Genomic DNA, 20636 nt, shown 5'->3' on the forward strand with positions numbered 1-20636 from the left:
CAGTGGGAAGGGGGTGTCCTGTCGGACGCTGCTTCAAGACGCATGAGGCGAGATGTCACCGTCGTGGATGAAATGATACGATGCAGAGAGACGCGGTCGAGAGTGTCGGGATGCAGCAGGTGGAGCGTAGCGCTCGGTCGGCGGCCGCGCGGCCAGGAGGCTTGAGCCACGTCTGTCAAACGGATCGAGGTAGCATCGAAATGGGGTTTGCGGCACTGCATTGCAAGCCTTACAGCGGGTGTCGCAGCCGCGACGGTCACCCTAATTTATGCAAATGTGTGCAGCATTCTGGATTTCTGTATTCATTCTGCCATTTTGCTATTCATTCGGGCTCAACTTCAGAATCTGAGTTTGTTTGTTGTCTTCCAAAAACACACGTTTTCGAGAATTGAAGGTTTTTGACAGTTTTGGAAGACAGCGCGGCGCGGTTGGCAACACCGCTCGGGCACTGCGACGACTATAGCCTCATGGTTTCCTTGGCAACCCAGGCCTAGCCGAGCCGTACTCACAACAGCCCAGCAGCGGCCAGCAGCCCAGCGGCAGGACAGTCCAGCCAGTCCAGCCCGGCCAGCCCGTCCCAGTCCTCGCGCCCTCCGCCGGGCCCTGCACCCCCACCCCCTCCACCAGCCCTTGTGAGTCACCACCGCCTCGGGTCGTTTTCGGAAACGGGGTCAACCCGGGCCAGGCTCTGAATCTCAGCGAGCAGGGACTGAACAGTGGTGAGCTGCAGAGTGGCCTTTGCAAAGGAAAAGTGATTGGTGGGCAGGCCATGGCGTCCGGCGGCGGTTCCTTGGAGTCGCAGTTCGAGGAGTTCAGCAAGTTCGGCGACTCGAAGAGCACCGGCAAGACCATCACGCTGACGCAGTGCGACAAGTGGATGAAGCAGGCCAAGGTGATCGACGGCAAGACCATCACCACCACGGACACGGGCATCCAGTTCAACAAGTTCAAGTTAGCTGAGCACTCGCTTTTCCTTTCCAGAATGTGTGACTAGACGAGTTTCTACTGTAGACACGGTTCCTTGCCCTCCAGGTCCAAGACCATCGACTACAAGACGTTCGTCAAGTACCTGGAGGAGCTCGCCGCCTACAAGAAGCTGGATGCGAACGACATCAAGAACAAGATGATCGGGTGTGGCATGCCGGGCACCTCCGGCGCCACGGTGAGAGGGGGGATGCTGCCAGGGCCCAGGGCCGCTGAAGGGCGCGCGTCATGGCCGATTGCTTGTTGTTGGGGTTGCAGAAGGCGCAGAAGGTGGGCGGCGTGGAGCGCTTGACGGACACGTCTAAGTACACGGGCTCGCACAAGGAGCGCTTCGACGCCAGCGGTAAGGGCAAGGGCATCACGGGGCGCGAGGACGTGGCCGAGAACACCGGCTACGTGTCGGGCTACAAGGACAAGAACACGTACGACAAGAAGCACTGAGCACGGCCTGCAAGATTAACAGCAACAATAAAAACAGCAAAGCAAAGAAAGTCGTCCCGCCCCCTTTCTCTCGCAAGGCCCCCAAGATTCGGGGAAGGGAACCTCGCGCGCGGCTTGCTCGGTCCGTCCTTCCCTTCGTCCTTCGGGGCTGGCGGGGCCGGGCCGCGCGTCCTTGGCGGTGACGTCACCGGGAGCCAATGGCAGCGCGAGGCCGGGCTCGCATCGCGTCACGGCCAGCCAATGGCAGCGACGGCCGCCCTCTCTCTCCCTGCTTCCTGGCGGGCTGCGGGCTGAGGGCGGCGGGCGGCGGGCTGCATCCCCCAGCACTTCCAGGGCCGGGGCCTCGCGCAGGGCCCGCAGGCCCCCCGGGGGTGGCTCAGTGACTCACGCCGCGCGCCGCGCCACGGGGATGACTCACCGCGGAATCCGTGCTCCAATAGGTTTTTCGACTTTGCTTTTTCCATTCGTCGAAGGTCTGGATAAACGCGAAGTGCGATGAACATTTCTGGGGACAGAGAAGAAATCAATATGCCGCTGGACAGGGAGAGGCCCTGCATGGCCCATTCCGCGGACCGGGCACACTGTTGGTACTTCTCGGAGTACTTCCTTCCCGACCCGTGGCGCGCTTTTCAAAACTTGGCGCTCTTTGCGGACGCGGTCGGCAGCAGGGCAACCAACCTTTGAGTTGACAGTAGTGCTGCGGGATTAGGCCGAGTCATTCGGCCACTAGTTCAGTTGTTGACAACAAGGCCGACCCGCGCCTCACGGCCCCGCATCGGGGGACCGAGGTCTACGACCACTGTACCCGCCATCGCTGTGGCAGTGCTGGCTGGGGCCTGAGGCAGCACGCCGGTGGTCCGTTCCTGTCTCACTCGTAGACGATCTCGGTAGCCTGGGTTCCATTCTACTTGTTTCGGCCCGGGACTTGAAACTTGGAACGCACAGAGCGGCGCGCCGAGCGACAGGGCGACAGGATGCGTGCGTGCGTGGTGGGGGCGGGCATCGTCGGGCTGCACACGGCGCTCGAGCTGCAGCGCGAGCTCGGCGCCTCCCTGGACATCACCATCCTGGCCGACAAGTTGAACGAGGAGACCACCGGTGACGGCGCGGCCGGCTTCGTCTTCCCCTCCACCTATTTCACGGGGCCGTCGCCCGAGGTCACCAAGTGAGTGGGGCGTGGGGCCAGCCCCAGGGCCAGCCGCGGCTTGCCGGCCTGGCAGCCGCTGCCCCTAGTTTGTTGTGACAGTCTCAGTGCGTTGCAGGCGGTGGATCCGGGACTCGTACGATTGGTACGATGCGGCTTGCTGGTCGGACCAGGGCCGCGCCAGTGGCGTGGCCGAGCTCTCGGGGTACTTCTACTCCAACGCGAGCCGCGCGCGAGTGTGGAACCACCTCATGAAGGACGTCTGCCCGGAGTACCGCGACGCCACCGACGACGAACTGCAGCTGTTCCCCGGCGGCGCGCGGTTCGGGTCCTTCGTCCGCACGCTGCTCGTCGAATGCCGCTACTTCCTGCCCTGGGCGCTGAGCAGGTGAGGGAGTGGGAGCGCCTGTCCGGCGGCACTGCCTACGCTGGAGGGAGGGCGCCTGGCGGGTAGGCAACGAGCGGGCACGCCTGTCCGGCGGCACTGCCTACGCTGGAGGGAGGGCGCCTGGCGGTAGGCAACGAGCGGGCACGCCTGTCCGGCGGCACTGCCTACGCTGGAGGGAGGGCGCCTGGCGGGTAGGCAACGAGCGGGCACGCCTGTCCGGCGGCACTGCCTACGCTGGAGGGAGGGCGCCTGGCGGGTAGGCAACGAGCGGGCACGCCTGTCCGGCGGCACTGCCTACGCTGGAGGGAGGGCGCCTGGCGGGTAGGCAACGAGCGGGCACGCCTGTCCGGCGGCACTGCCTACTGCCTGTCTCGCAGGGGCTCGGGGGGATGTCTCCCTCAGACGACCATCGTGCTCGGCCTGGGCCCCGCCGTGCTGCAACTGCTGCAACTGCTGCATGCCTGCCGTGTCTGCAGGCTCCAGGAGGGCGGCGCCAAGGTGCAGCGGCGCACGGTGAGCGCGTGGAGCGAGCTGGCGGACTTCGACGTGGCCTTCAACTGCACGGGCTTGGGTGCGGCAGAGCTGTGCGCCGATCACTCGGTGGTGCCTGTCCGCGGGCAGGTGTACAAGGTGGCCGCGCCGTGGATCAAGACCTTCACGTACTTCGACGGGGACACCTACATCATCCCTGGCCGCGAGCAGGTGAGGGACCGACAGTCCGCGGCGCCCGGCGCTCCGTGACCGATGCACTGACGCCGCTCTTGCTCTGCATCGCTCTGGCCTGCAGGTGACGCTGGGAGGCTCTCGCTGGCTGGGCAACCCGTCCCTGGCCGTGGACCCGCACGAGAGCGCCGCCATCTGGGAGAAGTGCGTGCGCGCCGTGCCCAGCCTGCAGCGGGCGCGCGTGCTGCGCCAGTGGGTCGGCCTCAGGCCCTTCCGCTGCCCCGTGCGCGTCGAGGCGGAGACCGTCGCCGTGCAAGGCGGCTCGGCCCTCAAGGTGGGAGGGGGCGGAGCGCGGAGCGTCCCCATCATTACGGCGGCATGGCTTTACAGGTTTACAGCGTGTTGTTGTGCTGCAGGTGGTGCACAACTACGGCCACGGCGGGTACGGCATCACCGCGGCCCCCGGCACGGCCCGCCACGCCGTCGCCTTGTTCAAGGAGGGCATGAGAGCGAGCGGACTCGGCGGACTAGGGGCATCGGCATCGTGCAAGCTGTAGCGCAGCCGGCCAATCCAGCGTCCAGCACAGGAGTGCCAATTCACCATGAGGTTTTCAACTGGATCTGTTACTCCTTAAGTCTGTGTTCCTTTTCATTATTAGAATGAGTGCAGATCATTGGGTCTTGTGTGCATTTTAATATTCAATAACAGATTTTGTAGCCGTAAAATTTATTACAAATATTGTACAAATTTTGGACTGAATAGCAGTCTTTAATTCAAAGCACCTATTGTAACAATGGTTTTTTCAAAATCATAAATAAAATACGAAAACATTTTTTAAAAAAAGAAAGAAGAAAAGGGTAACAGTCTGTTTGAATATGACTACAATGACTTGATGCAGTCTTCACATTTACGCAGAGCCACAGAGAACACAAACACAACACCACTGTCGAGCAGTTTTAGTTCAAAGAAACCTTACAATCTGGCCAAACTCTAAACAGATTTGTCTTTAGTGCTGCATTACCATAAAAGTGCATGAAACAACCAATCAATAACAGTTAACAGTATTTAAATACCGCCATACCACTAGTTTGCTGTCACACAACAAAACCATGTGTTCATAAAAAATCAGATGACTAATTTCAATTGAAAAATTGAAACAGACTTCATTTCAGGAATGAGTATTTGAGCACAAAAAACTTTGGCCTCTGAGAATCATGCGCTGCTTCGATTACATTTGGTGAGCATATTCTCTATAATTGAACAATAATTACTATAATCCAAGTCTTGTATCTGAGTGAAGTCCAGTGTAAATGATAATCCAGGTCACCTAGAATGGATCAAAGCAAATAATAGTAATAATAATAATAATATTAAATAATTTTGCATTTACCCTAGGTCTAATGTAAGAAGAATGACAAATAACTACAATTATCAATTTAGGTACTTACCAAAAATCCAGCAAATGAAGTCATAAACCCTTCCTTTGTAAGCTCCCATGCTCCACCATACTCTTCTTCATCAACCTTCTGAAAGCTTGTGCAATACACATACAGAATACCTGCATTCACAAGGGCAAACCTGGAAAACAAACTTCAATAAATATTCGACTTAGGAAAGAAGGAAACTAAAGTAAGGTACGTTACTTACAGAACGAGGGCAACAAATCCTTTGAGAGGCACAAGGCCCCATAATACTCCAATGGCGATGCCCAAAAGCTGTCTCGCCCAATATACTACATCTAAAAATTCATCCTATAAAGGAAGCGGAAAAGATAGTTCGTTAATTAACAATCAAAATGTAATCTATATTCATGAGTACTCAAATCTTGACTGAGAAATTTAAATATCAACGGTCAGAACAGGGTGGTGAAAAGAAACATCTAACCAGTGCATAGTTTGTCGTCCTACATTCAGAAAGTGTAACTAGAGTGACGAGTTTCAAATTCATTACGTGTAAATATACCTTGTCCGGCCACTCGGATTCCGATTTAAAGGCCCTAATCCAAGCAGACTCCAGGGCAGGCCCTTTGTGTGCTCCGTTAGCGCCGTGCTTTTCCGTCGTTTTCGTTTTGGTTGCCATTCTTCATAAATCAATCTGTGGATTGTAACGGAGGTGAAACACGTAGAATCAAAATGTACCACACAATCAATTGCAGGTTAGACTAGCAGACGCATGACGGATGACTGACTCGCCCGTCACGTCGCTCGAGGGAAAAAAAATCCCCCAGATAGCAGTAACAAGGCACAAAGACGATTGAAGCGTGCCACTACTAAGATTTATTTTCTTGAAATCTATAACAAAATAGGTTTTCCTTCATTATTTCATTGCGAGGTACTGTCGGTAAGGTACTTTATGCAACCACAGACGGTAAGTTTAGCGTTTGATAGCCGGCCAGCTTGTACAGCTTGTACACCTCCCCTCTCCTCTCCCCTCTCCCTGTACAAAACAAATTTTGTTGTTGGTTCGTCAAGGCTGTTGTGCGTTGTGTTTGAGTCATCCCTGACATTCCAGTTCCCTTCAAAATCAACTGATAAGCCACGAATCGGTTGACAGAGGGTGGCTGTAGCGTCTACTCTTTGTGCACTTCACTATCTACTACTATCATGTCGTCGCAGTTGGATAGTATCCTTTCGAAAAGGCTTTTTGTTCATTATTATACTGTCAAAGAATGCTGGTTCTATCAAGAGTCATTCATTGTCTTTTCCCCCCATATTACGTTACTTATTTAAAGTTGTTATTTTTGCCTTGTTGTTATAAGATTCGTCTTGATTTCTCTAATAGCTCACTATTGTTTCCCTCCAATGTCTGAAATCACATAACCTTTTGTTGTTTGTTGTTTCTTCTCCGTTTTCTTGCACAAGGACTGCAGTCTTTTTTTGAACCAGTAGGTGGAGCTCCAAACCTCTAGGCACTATCTACTGCTTTAAAACAGTTTGACTGTATGGTTCCAGTGGCAAGGGCCTCAATCTTATTTTTCTTAGGCTTAGTTTACTTAGCAACGTCTGTACCTTAACTATCATTCAGAACATCTTTTCAACCTCAAGTTTGCTGTTAAGGAATTAGAGCGAAACTCAAAGAAATGTGAGAAAGAGGAGAGGAATGAGAAAATGAAGATGAAGAAAGCAATACAAAAGGGCAATACTGAGGTAGCAAGGATTCATGCTGAAAATGCTATACGTCAAAAGAATCAGTCTGTCAATTATCTCCGAATGAGTGCTCGAGTTGATGCTGTTGCTAGTCGTGTTCAGACTGCACTAACAACTAGCAAGGTGTGATTTATAAGTACATAAAGTAGTGCCACTTCTTAAAGATCGATTACAAACTAATGCTGCTGTCTTTTTCAGGTGACCAATTCTATGCAAGGTGTTGTCAAAGCAATGGATGCAGCCATGAAGTCAATGAATTTGGAGAAAATATCTAATCTGATGGATAAGTTTGAGTCCCAGTTTGAAGATCTAGATGTCCAGAGCTCCTACATGGAGAATACTATGTCCCAGACAACTACTACAAATGTCCCTCAATCAGATGTGGACCAATTGATGCAGCAAGTTGCGGATGAGGCAGGGTATGTGTGTTTTCAAGACATGTTTTCATTCTATTTTAATCCTAAATTTTAACCATTTTTATTATTTATCCACCAATTTCCATTCAGGCTGGATCTCAACATGGAGCTGCCACAGGGACAGACTGGATCCATCGGCACTTCAACCCAGGTTTCACAAGAGCAAGACGAGCTTACACAACGCTTATCCCGACTGCGTCAAATGTGATAGATGTCCTAATTGTGAGTGCCCTTTTGATCCCTTATATAATATTTCTTAAAGGTGTGTTTTACAGATGATTTTATCTTGGTTTTTCAGGATTGCAATGTACTGGCTGTGTGGTTTTTACCTGTGCACAAGCCTTGCTGCTTTTTTTTTGTTTTGGTTCCAAAGTTGAGTCTTTTAAAATTGTTAAATGAAAACAAATGATTGGATCTGTATTTCTGTAATTGAAAGAGTACACCATGTTTCTCTAAATTATGGGTAGTTTAGTTTTTTAAATGAGTTGAGCCATTTCAATTGCTACTGCTTGATTCAATATTTTGGGTCAAAGCTGAAAATCTTCAGTATTTTTCCTTTTCACAATATTTCTTTCAAGCCAGGGTAAGGTCTTCATTTCTTTTTTTCCTTATTTTGAGCTCATTAATAAAATATCTTTTTTCTAATGCCTTTTAACTAAGTATTTTGCCACTCAGACTTAAATGAGTAGCTGGCTATTCATTCTACTTCATTAGCACAGTTTTGTGCTAAATCAACTTAAGCTGCTTGCTCTAAGAATATTCATCGGATATGCAGGGCATTTTTTAATTTGTATTTTAATCTGCTTTTAAAAGCATTCTTTAAGACAAGACAAATCTTCATTGGGAAGTACTTTGTGTTCTGTCTTCATTCCTATAAATCTGTGCTTAAGTTTGCTTCTATTATTAAGTTTATTTCAATTAAAGATAGGAAACATAACTGGGTTATTATTCTTTTAACATCAGTATTTACAATCACAGACACATCACAGCTTTTAAAAAAATCTGAAACCCTGACCTGAATGTCATGAACAATTACATAAATGTACAAAAATAGTTTCTTTGCATTAGGTAAACACAAGTTTAGCATTCATGATGAAATGAGAGAGCATTTCAGTATTTTATTTAACAACACCCAAGGCCCTCTTGGCAAGAGCTGCTGATGGGTCACACTTGAGCAGTTGATAATACCACAGGGCCTGTTTGCTCAGTTGAAGTACTGCTAAATAGTGATCTGAATCATTAAGGCTTGTGGTTTTCCCACACTCTACACAAATATGCAATGCCCTCCCAAGACTATACTGGAAACTAGCAGGCTCCTGAATAAACAGGCATATTGTGCTGCGTAGTATCTGAGAGGCAAAAGTATAGTGGTGCATATCTATGATTTCAGGTAAATGAGCCACTAACGCTTGCACAACATGTACAGCAGCTTGTGGAGATATGGTCTCTCTCCTCTCAGATAGTAACTCTGGTAGAATAGCTGGGGGCTGCACGGGAGTAAACTGAGTGCTCTCTTCAGCAGATTTATCTTTAAATATGTCCAGAGAACTAACAAGTGCAACCAATAGTGAAGAAACTTCTTCAGCAGGCAACCTTTTCACATCAAGACGCTGAAAATAAGGACAATTTTTAAAATTGTATGTATTTATGTTATGCCATGACATTTTTAAGACCATTTGATTTGACCTACCTCCAGGGCTTGAAGAGCGTTTCCTACAATGATAGCTTCCTTGGACTCAATGAACCGAATGAGAAGCCTCAGTGCCTGAGAGGATGCTGGCTGTGGTAACTCAACTACAAGACTGACAATGCAGTCAAGATGTGCCCGGCACAGAAGAACATCTGACCGATCCCAAGTGGTCTCCTCTAACGTGAGAAGAACTTCTGATGCATTGTCAGCAGAGCAAACCCGTGGCAAGAGCAACAGTTTCTTGTGAAGAAGAGGGTTCTGGCCAGTGAAATCTGGAGCATTTATTCCAGATTTTAAACTGTTAGACAGCCTTGGTGGGCAGAAAAGACTCCAGGATTTGCTAAACGGTGCAAGCCAATCCATTTCACGGTTTTCAGTCCATTGTAAGAATTCTAAAACATAACTAAAACAAACCACACAATAGGACAAAAATCATCATCATTTAATAGAATTAATGTAAAATTTTTATCACTCTTACCCTTGGGCATGAACATCAGATGATCCCAGGAAGGTTGTAAGAGCAGGTACAGATCTAGCAATAACATCCTTTTCTAAGTGAGGATATCCCTTTTCGATAAGTTGCACAAAGAGTTGGGCACAATTTACTACAACTGCAGCACTCTCCTTATGGGCCAAATAGGGGTCTAAGAGGCCTGCACAGAAAGCATGAGAGAGACATTGAACATGAACAGGTAGAAGTACAGAAGCAGAACTTGTAAGTAGAGGTTCTTACTAAGTTGGGTGAACAATTCTGTATCTGTCTTGGGGGCATACTTTCGCAACACTTGGAGCACTGTGGCTAGCTGTGGAGGTTGAAAGTGAGGCAAACGCAAGAGCAGATACTGAGCAAGTTTCCTATTGACAACCACACCACCCTCTTGAGCTAGTGCCTTATCGAGCACAAGAAGCGCTTGAACAACTACTAGTGTATCCTCATCCCGTATGCATTCATAAAGCCTGTTGAAGCAGAGCACATTTATTAAAATTCAGTGAGCGAGTGATTCGAGTTATAACTGATTGGAAGTCAAACTACATGATGAACAAACCTGTTAACAAAGCCCTTTCCCTCTAGAAGACCTGGAGCATCGCTGAAGACTCGCCCACACGAAACAACTGCAGTTCTTCGGACGCGTGGGTGGGAATCTCCCAATGCCACAGCAAGTACATCAGTAGCGTAAAGTGGGAGAAGAGGAGGCAGCACACTGATTCCCCACACCCCCAAACACTTAACCTCGGGGTTTGGGTCACGGCAATCTCGAATAACACAATTAGCTGCCAGCAAGGCTGCATCAGGATGATTTTCACATAGCCTGGAAAGAGAAAAAAAAAATTAACAGAAAAATTGAAGAAACTTCCATTATAGTCCAGACAGATCTGGATAAAATTACTTCTGCAATGTTGTGTAAACTCTTCGCTTCACTTCCAAATTGTGGGACGGAAGCAGCTTCACGACTGGGCCGATGAGACAACTCTTATCCCCTGGGAGTGAAGCAGCCTCCTGCATCTACGGATTTGAGAAACACGGTTTTGTTGTTCCTTGATGAGTGGAAACTTCAAATCCCTTCAAAATCTTGTGACACATTTCGACCAGCATGATTGCTGATTGTACCTGTTGTAATAGAACCAGCAAGTCCCCAGACTCTTCGTGCTGGCTGGCCTCTAAAAGATTGGCGGTAAGTTCTTCGAGTGACATAGTATTGAAGTAACTGTTGGAACATCACAAGAAACAGAATCAATGAAGATAAACAAAGCGAGCAGTGCAGTGAGCACGTCTGTCCCTTCGTCTGCTGGGTAATCTGGGAGGTTTATTTCTCCTACGGTACAGACGATATGAGAAATCCGATGCGCTGCCACGCACTCTGGCGGAGAGTTCCCGCACTTGACTTTTGACTTAACGTTTGTTTACCTTTAACTTACTAACCTATATATATTTCGGCAGTCAGATTAACTCGAGAATTAGTTTACCTCGATATGGGCAGAAACTGCTTTATATTAAAGTGCAAGGGCAACAAGAACCGGTACGTCACTGACCTTAAAAAGACGTTGCCAGCATTTTTTCGCTTCCCTAAAGTAAGTGCCTTTGGTCAACAATCGTCTCGTCTGCTTTCTTTCGCGTTTTATTATTTCTGATTGCTTCATTTATCGAATGCTTGACAGGATGCAGACCTATTCGATGAATGGAAGAAGGTTGTGCCCCCTCGGACGTTCAAGCACAATCCAAAGCGCTACCCGACCGACAAAGACTATCTGTGCTCCCTCCACTTCAAGAAGGAAGATGTCATCAAGCACTACGAAATTAGCAGTATCAAGGGTTGTCCTGAAAATGAAGTCGTGAAAATTGAACGAGGAAGGTGGATATTGAAACCAGATGCGGTCCCATGTTTCTTTTCAGATGACAACCCTGATGCGAAGCTGATGGTACATGAGCGTAGAACTAAAAGGTCAACCAGTCTCAGCAAAAGGGAAGTACCTTCTATGCCCACTGGAATTGGTCACAATTGTAAAGAGAATGAATGCATTGATACAGAAACCACCTGTAGCAATGGCAAACCTGATACACCTGAAGTGACGGTGCCAAACTGTTCTGTTGTTGCAAGGATAGATCACAACTACCACTTGCCTTTTAGAGAATCTACAGGGGGTACAAGAATGTCTGTAGTTGAGGAAACCACTGCTAACGTATCAACCCATTCAAGTTCTAGTAATAAGTGTGAATCCGAGTCATATACTGTAGAACAATTACATCAAGATGTATTAGAAATAAAGCTACCAAAAAATTGGACATTTGTCCAAAATGATGATGATTATAGCACACAATTTATTTCATATGGTGAGGATATGTCTGTCAAATGTGTTAAGTTTACAGGCACATGTCTTCCTTCAGTTACAATATGCGGTTCCATTCAAGAACATGGCAGAGTCTGCTCCAAGCAAGATATTGAAGAGCTCCTCGCATCTGTCAGTGTTTTGTGAAATAGGTTTACCATGTATTAGTTATAATGGTTGTTAAAGTGTAGAAATATGTTCATGTTTTGAAATGTTTTATACTGCACATGTATCAATGAAATAAAGGCATTAATTTAACAAGCTTTCTCCCAGTGTGTCAGCCTTTACCTACGTTTGTTTTCCTTACAATGAACAACACAACATAGAAACCATGAGAGAAGGACACCTTTCTCTCATGTAGAAGCGGTGTGCAAAAGTAGTTGATCTCCTAGAATGTAGTTATCTTTCTTTTTCAATTTCTTCATCAGTTTGTAATCTCAGGTTTTGTCGTTCGTTTATGCCGTGGAGGTAGACGATTTCATAGGTTGGCGGCGTTGAGAGGTCTTCCTCCTTCCTTCCGCCGAGAGGTTGGTACAACTGAGCTGCTGTCATTTGTTGGTTATTTTCAAAACAATCTCGCAATTGTTTGTTTACAAGATTTGTGTAGAATGTAACTCTAAGTTTTATTCAATTCTGTCAATATTCTGAATATTTTGGTGGTACTTTTGTACCATCATCTAGTTAAACACATTTTTATTCATGAATGCCATAAACTCGATTATTTATTGATAAACAGTAGCCCCTTACTGGCCTCAATTGAAGACACCTGACAGAAATTATATGAATATTAGTTTGTTGGAGAACTAAAATGTCCTTTGCAAAAGGCAGAAGGAGTGATTTAGGTGGTTTCAATGAGTTTTATCTAAGGCTTTCTTCTCTGATTTATTGAAACAGTACCTTATCAATTTTTTGGTCCATAGATTATGATGAAGAGGATCCTCTTGCTGATTTATTATCTTCCAGTGGAGAAAATACACCAGTGAAAACGTCATCAAGAAAGTCATCCACTAAGGAGACCCCTGAGCTTCCAAGACAACAGTCGAAAAGCAAACTGATTGCTGACTTGTTCGGTCTAAATGGGGAAGATGAGGTACCTGTTTGTACACGTACACATCCACTAGTTGTTACATAAAATATGAATTTTGTTCTGAACTCTTTATGTGGTGTAGGTCAAGACCACTAGTACACTACCTTCAACAACCAGCATTTCAAAACCTGCAAATAAAGTTGAAAATGCTGGTGACTGGTTGGGTTTAACAGGTGATCAAGAAGACTATGATTTGCCCAATGAAAACTATGCTCCCAATTCAAGGAGGAGACTTTTGTCAAAAGAAAACAGCAAAGACGATGACTTTCTGTCTCCGACTTTAAATATGAGAGAAAACATTAAAAATACTAGTGTTCCAAAAACAATTGCAAGCACAGCAAGTGATGAGTTAGCCAAAGCTAACTTACCAGCCCAAAGAAGGAACAGTGGAGGCATGCAAGAGAACAAGAAAACAAGCTCAATTTTGAGCTCTTTTATATCTGATTTCGGTGAGTCTAAATATTGTGAATCATCTATTAAAGATAAGAATGTACTGTTGTAAGATCCATTAATTGATTTTCTTACCATAGATACAAAACCAAACCCTCCAGGTGAACCATCAAGCAAGAAAGGAAATGAAACCGATGTCGAGCAATGGAAAGGTGTCTATTCTATGTCAGGCAGCCGTGAGTCCAGACGCAGCACTCGTCGCAGAGGGGGTGATATTGTGGACCCTTTAGGCCTTTTCTCCTCACAACAACAGTCAGTATCAGTTGCAATGAACAGGAGTGAATCCAGAGTGAAACACTCTCTCAGCTTTTTTTTATGTTCCCTAGGTCAGCGCAATCTAACTTAAAGGATACACAGAATGAGGTAGAGCCTGTCTCCACTGTACCAGCTCAAGCTCCTGCTCTGTCCAACACTGGTAATGCTTTCATCTTTCATGAAGTTAAAATTTCAATACATCACAGTTCAAAAAAATATAATGTTATCTTAGATAATATACCTACATGGCTAGGAGGAACATCTGCATTACCAATATCCTCTTCATCAGCACCCAGCGTCAAAACAACTGACACCACCAATGACAGATCACCTGCTGGTAATTTCTATATTTTATGATCTAAATTGTTGAGGTAACTATTTTTACATCTGTTCTTTCTTTTCGCAAAAGACGTGAAGCCAGCAGCTCAAAGTGATGTTGACATTCTGACTGGACTGTCCAACTTGGAGGCTCAGGCAGGAGAGGCTGCAGCTCAGCAGCAGAAGAGCCTTATAACTGCTCTGGCTCTGAAGAGACAGGAAGATGCACTCCTCAAACTACAATCACAACAGGCTGCTTTGTTATCTCAGCATGAACAGCAATTGGGTGCTTTGGTGCAAAGGCAGTTACAACGACAGCAGCAAATGATTCGACAACAAGAGCAAATTCAAGCTCATATTCAGGTTGACAAAATCGAATATTATTTCAGTGCTATACTATAATTCCCAATACCTATTATTAATAATCAATTCTTCCAGGCTCTTATGGTGCAACCACCAGTAGTCGCTCCAATCACTTTGCCTACCATGCTTTGGAATATTGAGGAAAGTCCAAGACATGATCCTGATTCACAAGTGGTTGTTGAATCATCAAGGTTTCAAATGGAAAAAGATTTAAAGATGATTTCTGATTTAAAAGTAAATATAATGATGTTTGTAAAGTTTCTCTGTCAAGTTTGAAATAATCTAAGTTTATCTTTCATTAAAAAAATAAAAAAAAAACTTTTAACATTTGTGAATTATAGGGCCAGGTTCAGAAGCTAGAGATAGAAAATCAGGATTTAAAAGCACAGTTGGATATAGAGAAGCAAAGACATGAAAACCATTTGTCAGACATGGATAAATTGTTTCGGTGGGCAGGTATTCAATTAACTTCGATTAAAGTTAAAGCTAAGATCAAAATAATTTTTTTACCATTATTATTTAGGAAGCAACTTACAAGTCTAGAAGAGGCAATGTCAAATCAAGAAAAACGTCATCATTCTGAAATAGATGCAATGGAGAAGGAGGTATCAACACGAGTCAATCGTTTAAAGGTGCAACATGGCTTATAGTTACAGCAAAGTTAATACTGGCCAATCAGAAACCATTAACAAAACCCCTCCATCTGTTTATATAGGAAGACCATACTAAAGCATCTTCCGAGCAAGCGCAACGCATGGCTCAACTCCATAGTGAGTGGTTGGCAGATTTGCAGAGGCTAGGGGAATTCCATCAACAGGCTGTAGAGATGCTGAAGTCAGAACAAACTTCTGCAATTGAGCATTGGAAGATGTTGCAAATGGCTGAAATAGATTCTGTGAAAGAAGCTGGCTCAAATGCAAGGTCAAGAGTTGTTTTTTTTTTTCAAAACTGTCTTATTTTTTAAAAAAATTTTTGTTTAATTAAAGCTGTACTTTAACTTTAAAAATTTATTTGCCAGAATGCTAGAAGCGGCGGTGACCCATTTACAAGAGAGCACTTCATCTCTTACTGAGCTAAAAGATCATATTAAAAAAGAATTTCAGTCTCAGTATTTACAAAAGCAAGAATCCCTCATGAAACAAGAATTGCAACTAACAGGTATTTTTTTACTCTGTGGTAAAGAATTATGCAACCCCATTCCTTTTAGATGTAAGATGTTACTGTCATCTAGGTTTAAAAGAGTCTTTAGAAAAGCAAACTGCTGCATTAGAGACAGAAAGATCCTGCCTTTCCAAATTGAGCCAAGACCTAGAATCTCGCCTACAGAAGCAACAGCAAGAGGTAAATGATGATAGGTGCAGGTTTGAAGCTAGAGAGAAAGCATGGGAGAGAGAGAAGCTAGGTGCTATTGACCTCCTAAACGAAGAAAAGGCACATCTAGAGGTAAGTATATTTAATGTGTTGGATATTTCTATGACTTCCGTCTGTGCTAAACTGTCTGGCACTCCAACAGAAATTGCAATCTGAAGCTCACACAGAATTGGCAGAGTTGGCAGAAAGAAAATTAGTACTAGCAGCTGATGTAGCTCGTCTAGAAACAACATTACAAATTCAAAGCTCTCATGCAAATCGAAATTCACAGCAAGCAGAGCAGGTACAATTAGAATTTCAATATACATACTGAAGCAGTTTATGTGAGTGACTGATGGGACTTCATGTGTTTGTTAGATGGTGGCTGAGGCAAGATCAACCCTTGAGGCAGCACAGGATGCTGCAAAGGAGGTTCAAAGGGAGCGGGAAGAAATTAATGAGCTGAAACATAATCTTGCATTTGAACAAAAGCGCCTGAGTAGTCTTGAGAAAAACATCCAAGGTCGAGAACAGCAACTGGAGGAGGAAATGTTGGTATGTACAGCATTTCTTTAAGTATGTTTCATATATCATGGCTTGATTTTCATCTCCTTCCCATTTGATTTAGAGGGCAAAAGCATTCAGGCAGGAAGGTATTAGTGCTCTGGATGAAGCTAGAAGACTTGAAAGGGAACGTACTGAGCATGCCTCGGATCTTGCCCAGAGGCTATTGCATTTGAAACGTAGAGAGGACTCTCTTTCAGAGGTAACACATAAATTTACTTTCGTTTTCGATTGCGTTTTTGGTAAAACGTGCTGTACTGTTTCTGATTATTTTAAAGGAAAAACTTGCTCTTACAATGGAATGGAAGAAACTTCAAGAGTCTAGAGAAAATACTGCCTGTTCTCACTGTGGGCAAGGGCAACTGGAATCAGTTGCAATGTCATCTTTTCATCATACTACGGTACTGGTTTTTTTTATTATTCAACAAAAAGTTAAAAGGGTTATAGAAAACTTACATGCTTTCTATTTCCAGCACATTGTTGACCCACTGCCCATTATTATGAAATTGGAAGCTGAACAAGGTCTAGACTTTGCTACATTGGATCATCCCAGATATCATTCTTCTTTGATGGAGTCGGTCAGCCAGTAAAAGTGGAATTCTATAGCAAAGATATTTTTAACTTGTATGCAAAATGAGTCTTTGGAAAAATGGGATAAGTTAGTTTCATGCCCACTTCAAGACAACATTGCTTGTGAGTTCTCAGGAGTTTGAAGAAAAGATGAAGACAATAATTGAACACAAAATAAAAAATACAATTACTTTATATAATTTTTGATCCATTTTTATAACAAATTAACTATGCTGTCTGCAAAACTTTCACCTCAACTGGCTTGAAATCAAATGAGATAACGCCACTTGTGGGATTAAAAACTGTAGTGAATGTCAAGTTTGGAACCTGAGCGATTGCTTCAGGGAATAAATACACACCTTGACGTGAATGTAAATTCCAGTTTACCTGATGCCCAATTTGTACTTCTTCTGTTGGACCTGTTGAAATAACATTCTGGGCTTCTTCATCCAAGACCCAATCAACCCATAGTGCCACACCATTGCATTGACCCAATCTGTAAATTTTTAAATACAGGTCTCAGAGAGCGTCTTTAAGTATCCAATTATTACTCATCAGAATTGACTCAAATCTTACCCCATGATATCTAGTGAGCCGGTGTATTCTATCTGCTTCTGAGGAATATTGGCATTGAAGTTGAGCTCCAGCAACTTAGTTGGCTTTGATAAAGCTTTGCATGGGTACTCCCACAGGGGCTGTGCTTCCCATTTACAATCAACTCTGTTGCTTGCCACCTGTCCAAAGTAATTACAACATATACTTATATGTGCCAGTAAAACATTTTTAGGACCCAATACAGTAGTTAAAAGAAACTCACATCAATGAGAGAATCAAAACATTTCATTTCAAATCCTTGCACATTTTTAAGAGGAGCTCTTATTTTCCACAAATCTTTAAAATCAACTGCCATTCCATACAACAGACCTTGGCAAGGTAAAGTAACACAATTTTCATGAATTTTTGAAAGCATTTCAGTTTTTTTGTACCAGAAATGCAAGTTTTCCCATGGTAAAATACTTGTCATTTGATATGGCTCACTTAAAACAACATTTACCTTGTAGAGAGAAAACAATTGGTGTTTAGAATATCTCAATTCAACATTTACCTCAATAATATTAAAGTAGAATAAGAATACCTTGTCATCAATTTTTTCCAATATTTTATCAGTAGTTAATGCTGCTTCATCAAAAACGTTGACCTGGTCTTTTAGGTTGTTATGTACAACATAGCCTTCGATGATTCTCCGTGTAAGAGAACAGCTCTCAATGCAGAGTACCTGTCAAAACAAACTGGAGATGATAGTTTTCAATGCAATTGGCAAATAAAGAAGTTTTGGATCTATTATACCTTTTTGGCACCTAGTTTAGCTGCAGCTAAGGCAATAACAAATGAATCTCCAACGCTTAAACAGACACTATCTTCATTTATAACAGACTGCATTGCCTTGATGTATTTTTGAGTGCGTTCCTCATCATTTATCTGACCTATTCTGCTGCGGCTAAGAACAGCATGAATACTACAGCTGCACACAGGAGACTTGTAGTCTTCCTCCTTTAACCTATTAAAAAAAATAAAAATGTCACAATAAACACACAGTCACTTCTGACAAACCACGCAGAAACTGACTGAAACCTTACTTCAAGTCCAAAGCCAAATTGAACCAAAGTGAATATTCATCATGTGAACTGATAAGAGTCAATTCTTGCCCTGTCTTTGCAGTTACAGGTGTTGGTAAATAATACACAGCTTGCATCCAATGATCCCTCCAGGGAATGTCATTGGGAGATTTGGCTTTGGATGGATGGGCCCAGAATGGAGCACAACTGAGGACCACCTGCAAAATAACAAGTCAAAATAGAAAAAAGTAATGCTTTCATATAAATAAACAAAATAAAAATTAATGTTACCTCGCCCTTGGTGTCCATGGTTAAATCCCACCACATAAAAACTGCTTGAGCAATACCATCAGAAGCAGCCTTGAGGACCTGCACAGTTGATCTTTCTTTCACAACTGGGCTGCGTCCTGAATAATCAAATCTAAAACAATGCAGAGAGATGCTGCATGGTCAACCAAGACTCACATACAAATCAGGCTTAGAATCAATGGTGCACATACCTAAAAACTGGTACTGGAGGCAAAATAGTTTTAAATAAATGAGGAGACAATTGACTTAATTGGATGTCATGAACAGCAGCTGCACCCTTACACTGCATGACTTCTGGGGGTGTGAGAATAATATTATCAGGTCCATTTTTTAGTGGTTTCATATTGTGCCACCTTGAAACCAATTCACTTTCCACAACTTGAGCATAAACAGTTGCTGAAGATGGAACAACAATACAGTCTTTCTGCAAAACAAAACAAAAATTAAGTACTTCTTTTAGGTAAAATAAGCTTAAATTTCTTAGTTCAGAAGTTTTATACTGACCTCCAGCAATTCCTTATGAGCATGGCTAAACGTTGCATAAGCGCCCTCTCCTATGAGCTCTGTATCAAACACCTCCGTGACAAGAATGTTAGCTCGATGTGGTAAATCACAATTAGGCCCAACAGTCAAGGCAGTGGACCTCTTCGGAATAACTTTAATTTTGTTTCCATAGCCATTTAAATTTATTATTTCTTTTGCACACTTGCCAACAGGTTCAAAAGCCTAAACAAAACAGAAGATTGAAATACACTATACGACACAGGTAAAATATTTCAAAATGGACGAAAATATTCACCTCACAAGCAATAATAGAATCAGCTCCTGCTCTGGCTGCCATCATAGCCAGTAAACCAGTTCCCGTTCCAATGTCTAAGACATGGGCTGGTTTTCCATTTTGATGCATGAGTTTAATGGCAGATTCTAAGGCGACTTGATACATCTCATTCTACAAATTGCATGTAAAAGATAACATTGGTTATTATTGTGAGAGGAGACTGGAAGTTTGATGAAATTGTGCATTATGACTTACTCTCTCAGTGTCATGTAGCATGTCTGCATATGAGGAGCGTGCAATTTCTTGGTGAAAATCGTATTCGTCATCATGCATTTCCCACTCCGTTTTCCCTGTTATGGGATTAACCTTGTTAGAAAATACGCTCATAGCTCTTACCATAGAGAGCACTTGAGGAGGGAGGGGTGTTGGTTTGAACACACAAACCAACCGGCTAAGCATGAACCTGGAGACAAAAAATCCGAAACAAATTTAATGCAGTCGAAGGCAAGGGAATGACAACAGAGTATGAATTACATGTACCCTACAAAATTGCACTTCACACTTCTGGAACTATCCAGAAGTATGGCAAACAAATTTAATCGTAAACATAGATTTTAGAGTTAAATGCAACACAGGTTCGGTTTGTTGATGCGGCTTATAGGTTACTGCGCCCCATGAACCATATCCAGTGAGAAAATAATGTGATAAAAAAAAGGTTGGAACACGTACGTGTCACAAGGACACTTTAGGATACGTTTCTCAGTCTGAGTATATCTTTGGATTTATTTGATAAAACTTGACACACACCCTTTGAAAAACAGGACTAAGTTACGATATCGTGAGCATGAGTTCGGGAGCAGAGCAGACAGGTGGTAGCAGAAATTGTTTCCGGCCGGAAAACAAAGACCGCTCCGTTCAAAATCGCTTTCCGCCGTAGTGCTCCACAAATCGCAATTAAATAGTTTCACGAGGGAACTGGCTTATTTTCTACTTTCTTTTTACAGAGTACATTTGAAACTTTCAGTTGAGTGAGATTCGGACCATTTGTTTCGTGACAACAGCTGGCTAACAGTGGTTAAATGATTCCACGTTTTCCCGCCGTCTAGAGGCTGATTTCGCTTCGGGCGACATTATCATCAGGCTTTTCGAACCTCATGCGGCTTAGTTATCTGTAATTTTAAAATTATTCCAGCACAGCTCAGCCAGTCGTGCAGTCAAATTAATTTTCCCTCTGCAGTTTTGACAGAAAAGGAGCCGAAAAGGAATCTCTATCCTGT

General features: G+C 44.1%; 8 protein-coding genes across 14 annotated transcripts; 5 read left to right on the forward strand and 3 right to left on the reverse strand.

Moving 5' to 3' along the window:
- The first annotated feature begins 374 nt into the window (after window positions 1-374).
- LOC117650794 (tubulin polymerization-promoting protein homolog) lies at window positions 375-1512 on the forward strand. Its single transcript, XM_034394396.1, has 4 exons — window positions 375-632; window positions 767-951; window positions 1033-1162; window positions 1243-1512. The coding sequence occupies exons 2-4, from the start codon at window positions 770-772 to the stop codon at window positions 1423-1425; spliced, it is 495 nt and encodes a 164-aa protein (XP_034250287.1). The 5' UTR covers window positions 375-632; window positions 767-769; the 3' UTR covers window positions 1426-1512.
- Window positions 1513-1857: 345 nt separating this feature from the next.
- LOC117651318 (D-aspartate oxidase) lies at window positions 1858-4282 on the forward strand. Of its 2 annotated transcripts, none has more exons than XM_034395216.1 (5): window positions 1858-2590; window positions 2688-2957; window positions 3434-3659; window positions 3745-3954; window positions 4037-4282. In XM_034395216.1, exons 1-5 carry the CDS (start codon window positions 2400-2402, stop codon window positions 4175-4177), a joined length of 1038 nt encoding a protein of 345 aa, XP_034251107.1. In that variant the 5' UTR covers window positions 1858-2399; the 3' UTR covers window positions 4178-4282. The 2 variants fall into 2 exon arrangements, with proteins under 2 accessions (XP_034251107.1, XP_034251108.1); XM_034395217.1 differs by having other exon boundaries at window positions 2450-2590; window positions 2678-2957.
- A 48-nt stretch (window positions 4283-4330) lies between these two features.
- On the reverse strand, window positions 4331-5954 carry LOC117651322 (respirasome Complex Assembly Factor 1). Its single transcript, XM_034395222.1, has 4 exons — window positions 5584-5954; window positions 5269-5372; window positions 5070-5199; window positions 4331-4948 (listed from the first exon to the last, which is right to left on the reverse strand). The coding sequence occupies exons 1-4, from the start codon at window positions 5698-5700 to the stop codon at window positions 4892-4894; spliced, it is 408 nt and encodes a 135-aa protein (XP_034251113.1). The 5' UTR covers window positions 5701-5954; the 3' UTR covers window positions 4331-4891.
- Window positions 5955-6087: 133 nt separating this feature from the next.
- Window positions 6088-8120, forward strand: LOC117651320 (charged multivesicular body protein 1b). The gene is made up of 5 exons (XM_034395220.1): window positions 6088-6243; window positions 6646-6890; window positions 6966-7186; window positions 7274-7405; window positions 7482-8120. The coding sequence occupies exons 1-4, from the start codon at window positions 6225-6227 to the stop codon at window positions 7389-7391; spliced, it is 603 nt and encodes a 200-aa protein (XP_034251111.1). The 5' UTR covers window positions 6088-6224; the 3' UTR covers window positions 7392-7405; window positions 7482-8120.
- Window positions 8074-10702, reverse strand: LOC117651317 (AP-4 complex subunit beta-1-like). The gene is made up of 7 exons (XM_034395215.1): window positions 10483-10702; window positions 10262-10377; window positions 9920-10183; window positions 9607-9830; window positions 9352-9526; window positions 8874-9276; window positions 8074-8793 (listed from the first exon to the last, which is right to left on the reverse strand). The coding sequence occupies exons 1-7, from the start codon at window positions 10564-10566 to the stop codon at window positions 8302-8304; spliced, it is 1758 nt and encodes a 585-aa protein (XP_034251106.1). The 5' UTR covers window positions 10567-10702; the 3' UTR covers window positions 8074-8301.
- LOC117651319 lies at window positions 10703-11965 on the forward strand. The gene is made up of 2 exons (XM_034395219.1): window positions 10703-10943; window positions 11031-11965. Exons 1-2 carry the CDS (start codon window positions 10845-10847, stop codon window positions 11844-11846), a joined length of 915 nt encoding a protein of 304 aa, XP_034251110.1. The 5' UTR covers window positions 10703-10844; the 3' UTR covers window positions 11847-11965.
- Window positions 11966-12229: 264 nt separating this feature from the next.
- Window positions 12230-16709, forward strand: LOC117651315 (golgin subfamily A member 4-like). Of its 2 annotated transcripts, none has more exons than XM_034395207.1 (18): window positions 12230-12541; window positions 12620-12789; window positions 12869-13235; window positions 13317-13488; window positions 13563-13651; window positions 13724-13828; window positions 13901-14172; window positions 14248-14406; window positions 14514-14620; window positions 14696-14804; window positions 14888-15093; window positions 15191-15330; window positions 15404-15615; window positions 15686-15826; window positions 15901-16077; window positions 16151-16288; window positions 16365-16487; window positions 16560-16709. In XM_034395207.1, exons 1-18 carry the CDS (start codon window positions 12508-12510, stop codon window positions 16674-16676), a joined length of 2838 nt encoding a protein of 945 aa, XP_034251098.1. In that variant the 5' UTR covers window positions 12230-12507; the 3' UTR covers window positions 16677-16709. The 2 variants fall into 2 exon arrangements, with proteins under 2 accessions (XP_034251098.1, XP_034251099.1); XM_034395208.1 differs by having other exon boundaries at window positions 13745-13828.
- Window positions 16710-16831: 122 nt separating this feature from the next.
- Window positions 16832-20418, reverse strand: LOC117651316 (protein arginine N-methyltransferase 7-like). Of its 5 annotated transcripts, none has more exons than XM_034395214.1 (12): window positions 20167-20323; window positions 19615-19822; window positions 19381-19530; window positions 19086-19307; window positions 18773-19005; window positions 18564-18693; window positions 18294-18490; window positions 18004-18214; window positions 17792-17932; window positions 17474-17710; window positions 17233-17390; window positions 16832-17152 (listed from the first exon to the last, which is right to left on the reverse strand). In XM_034395214.1, exons 2-12 carry the CDS (start codon window positions 19816-19818, stop codon window positions 16885-16887), a joined length of 2151 nt encoding a protein of 716 aa, XP_034251105.1. In that variant the 5' UTR covers window positions 19819-19822; window positions 20167-20323; the 3' UTR covers window positions 16832-16884. The 5 variants fall into 5 exon arrangements, with proteins under 5 accessions (XP_034251105.1, XP_034251103.1, XP_034251101.1 ...); XM_034395212.1 differs by lacking the exon at window positions 20167-20323 and adding an exon at window positions 20401-20418 and having other exon boundaries at window positions 16885-17152; XM_034395210.1 differs by having other exon boundaries at window positions 16885-17152; window positions 20089-20198.
- Between the last annotated feature and the right edge of the window lie 218 nt (window positions 20419-20636).

This window comes from Thrips palmi, unplaced genomic scaffold (assembly GCF_012932325.1).
Source record: "Thrips palmi isolate BJ-2018 unplaced genomic scaffold, TpBJ-2018v1 HiC_scaffold_5, whole genome shotgun sequence".
Classification (NCBI taxonomy): domain Eukaryota; kingdom Metazoa; phylum Arthropoda; class Insecta; order Thysanoptera; family Thripidae; genus Thrips; species Thrips palmi.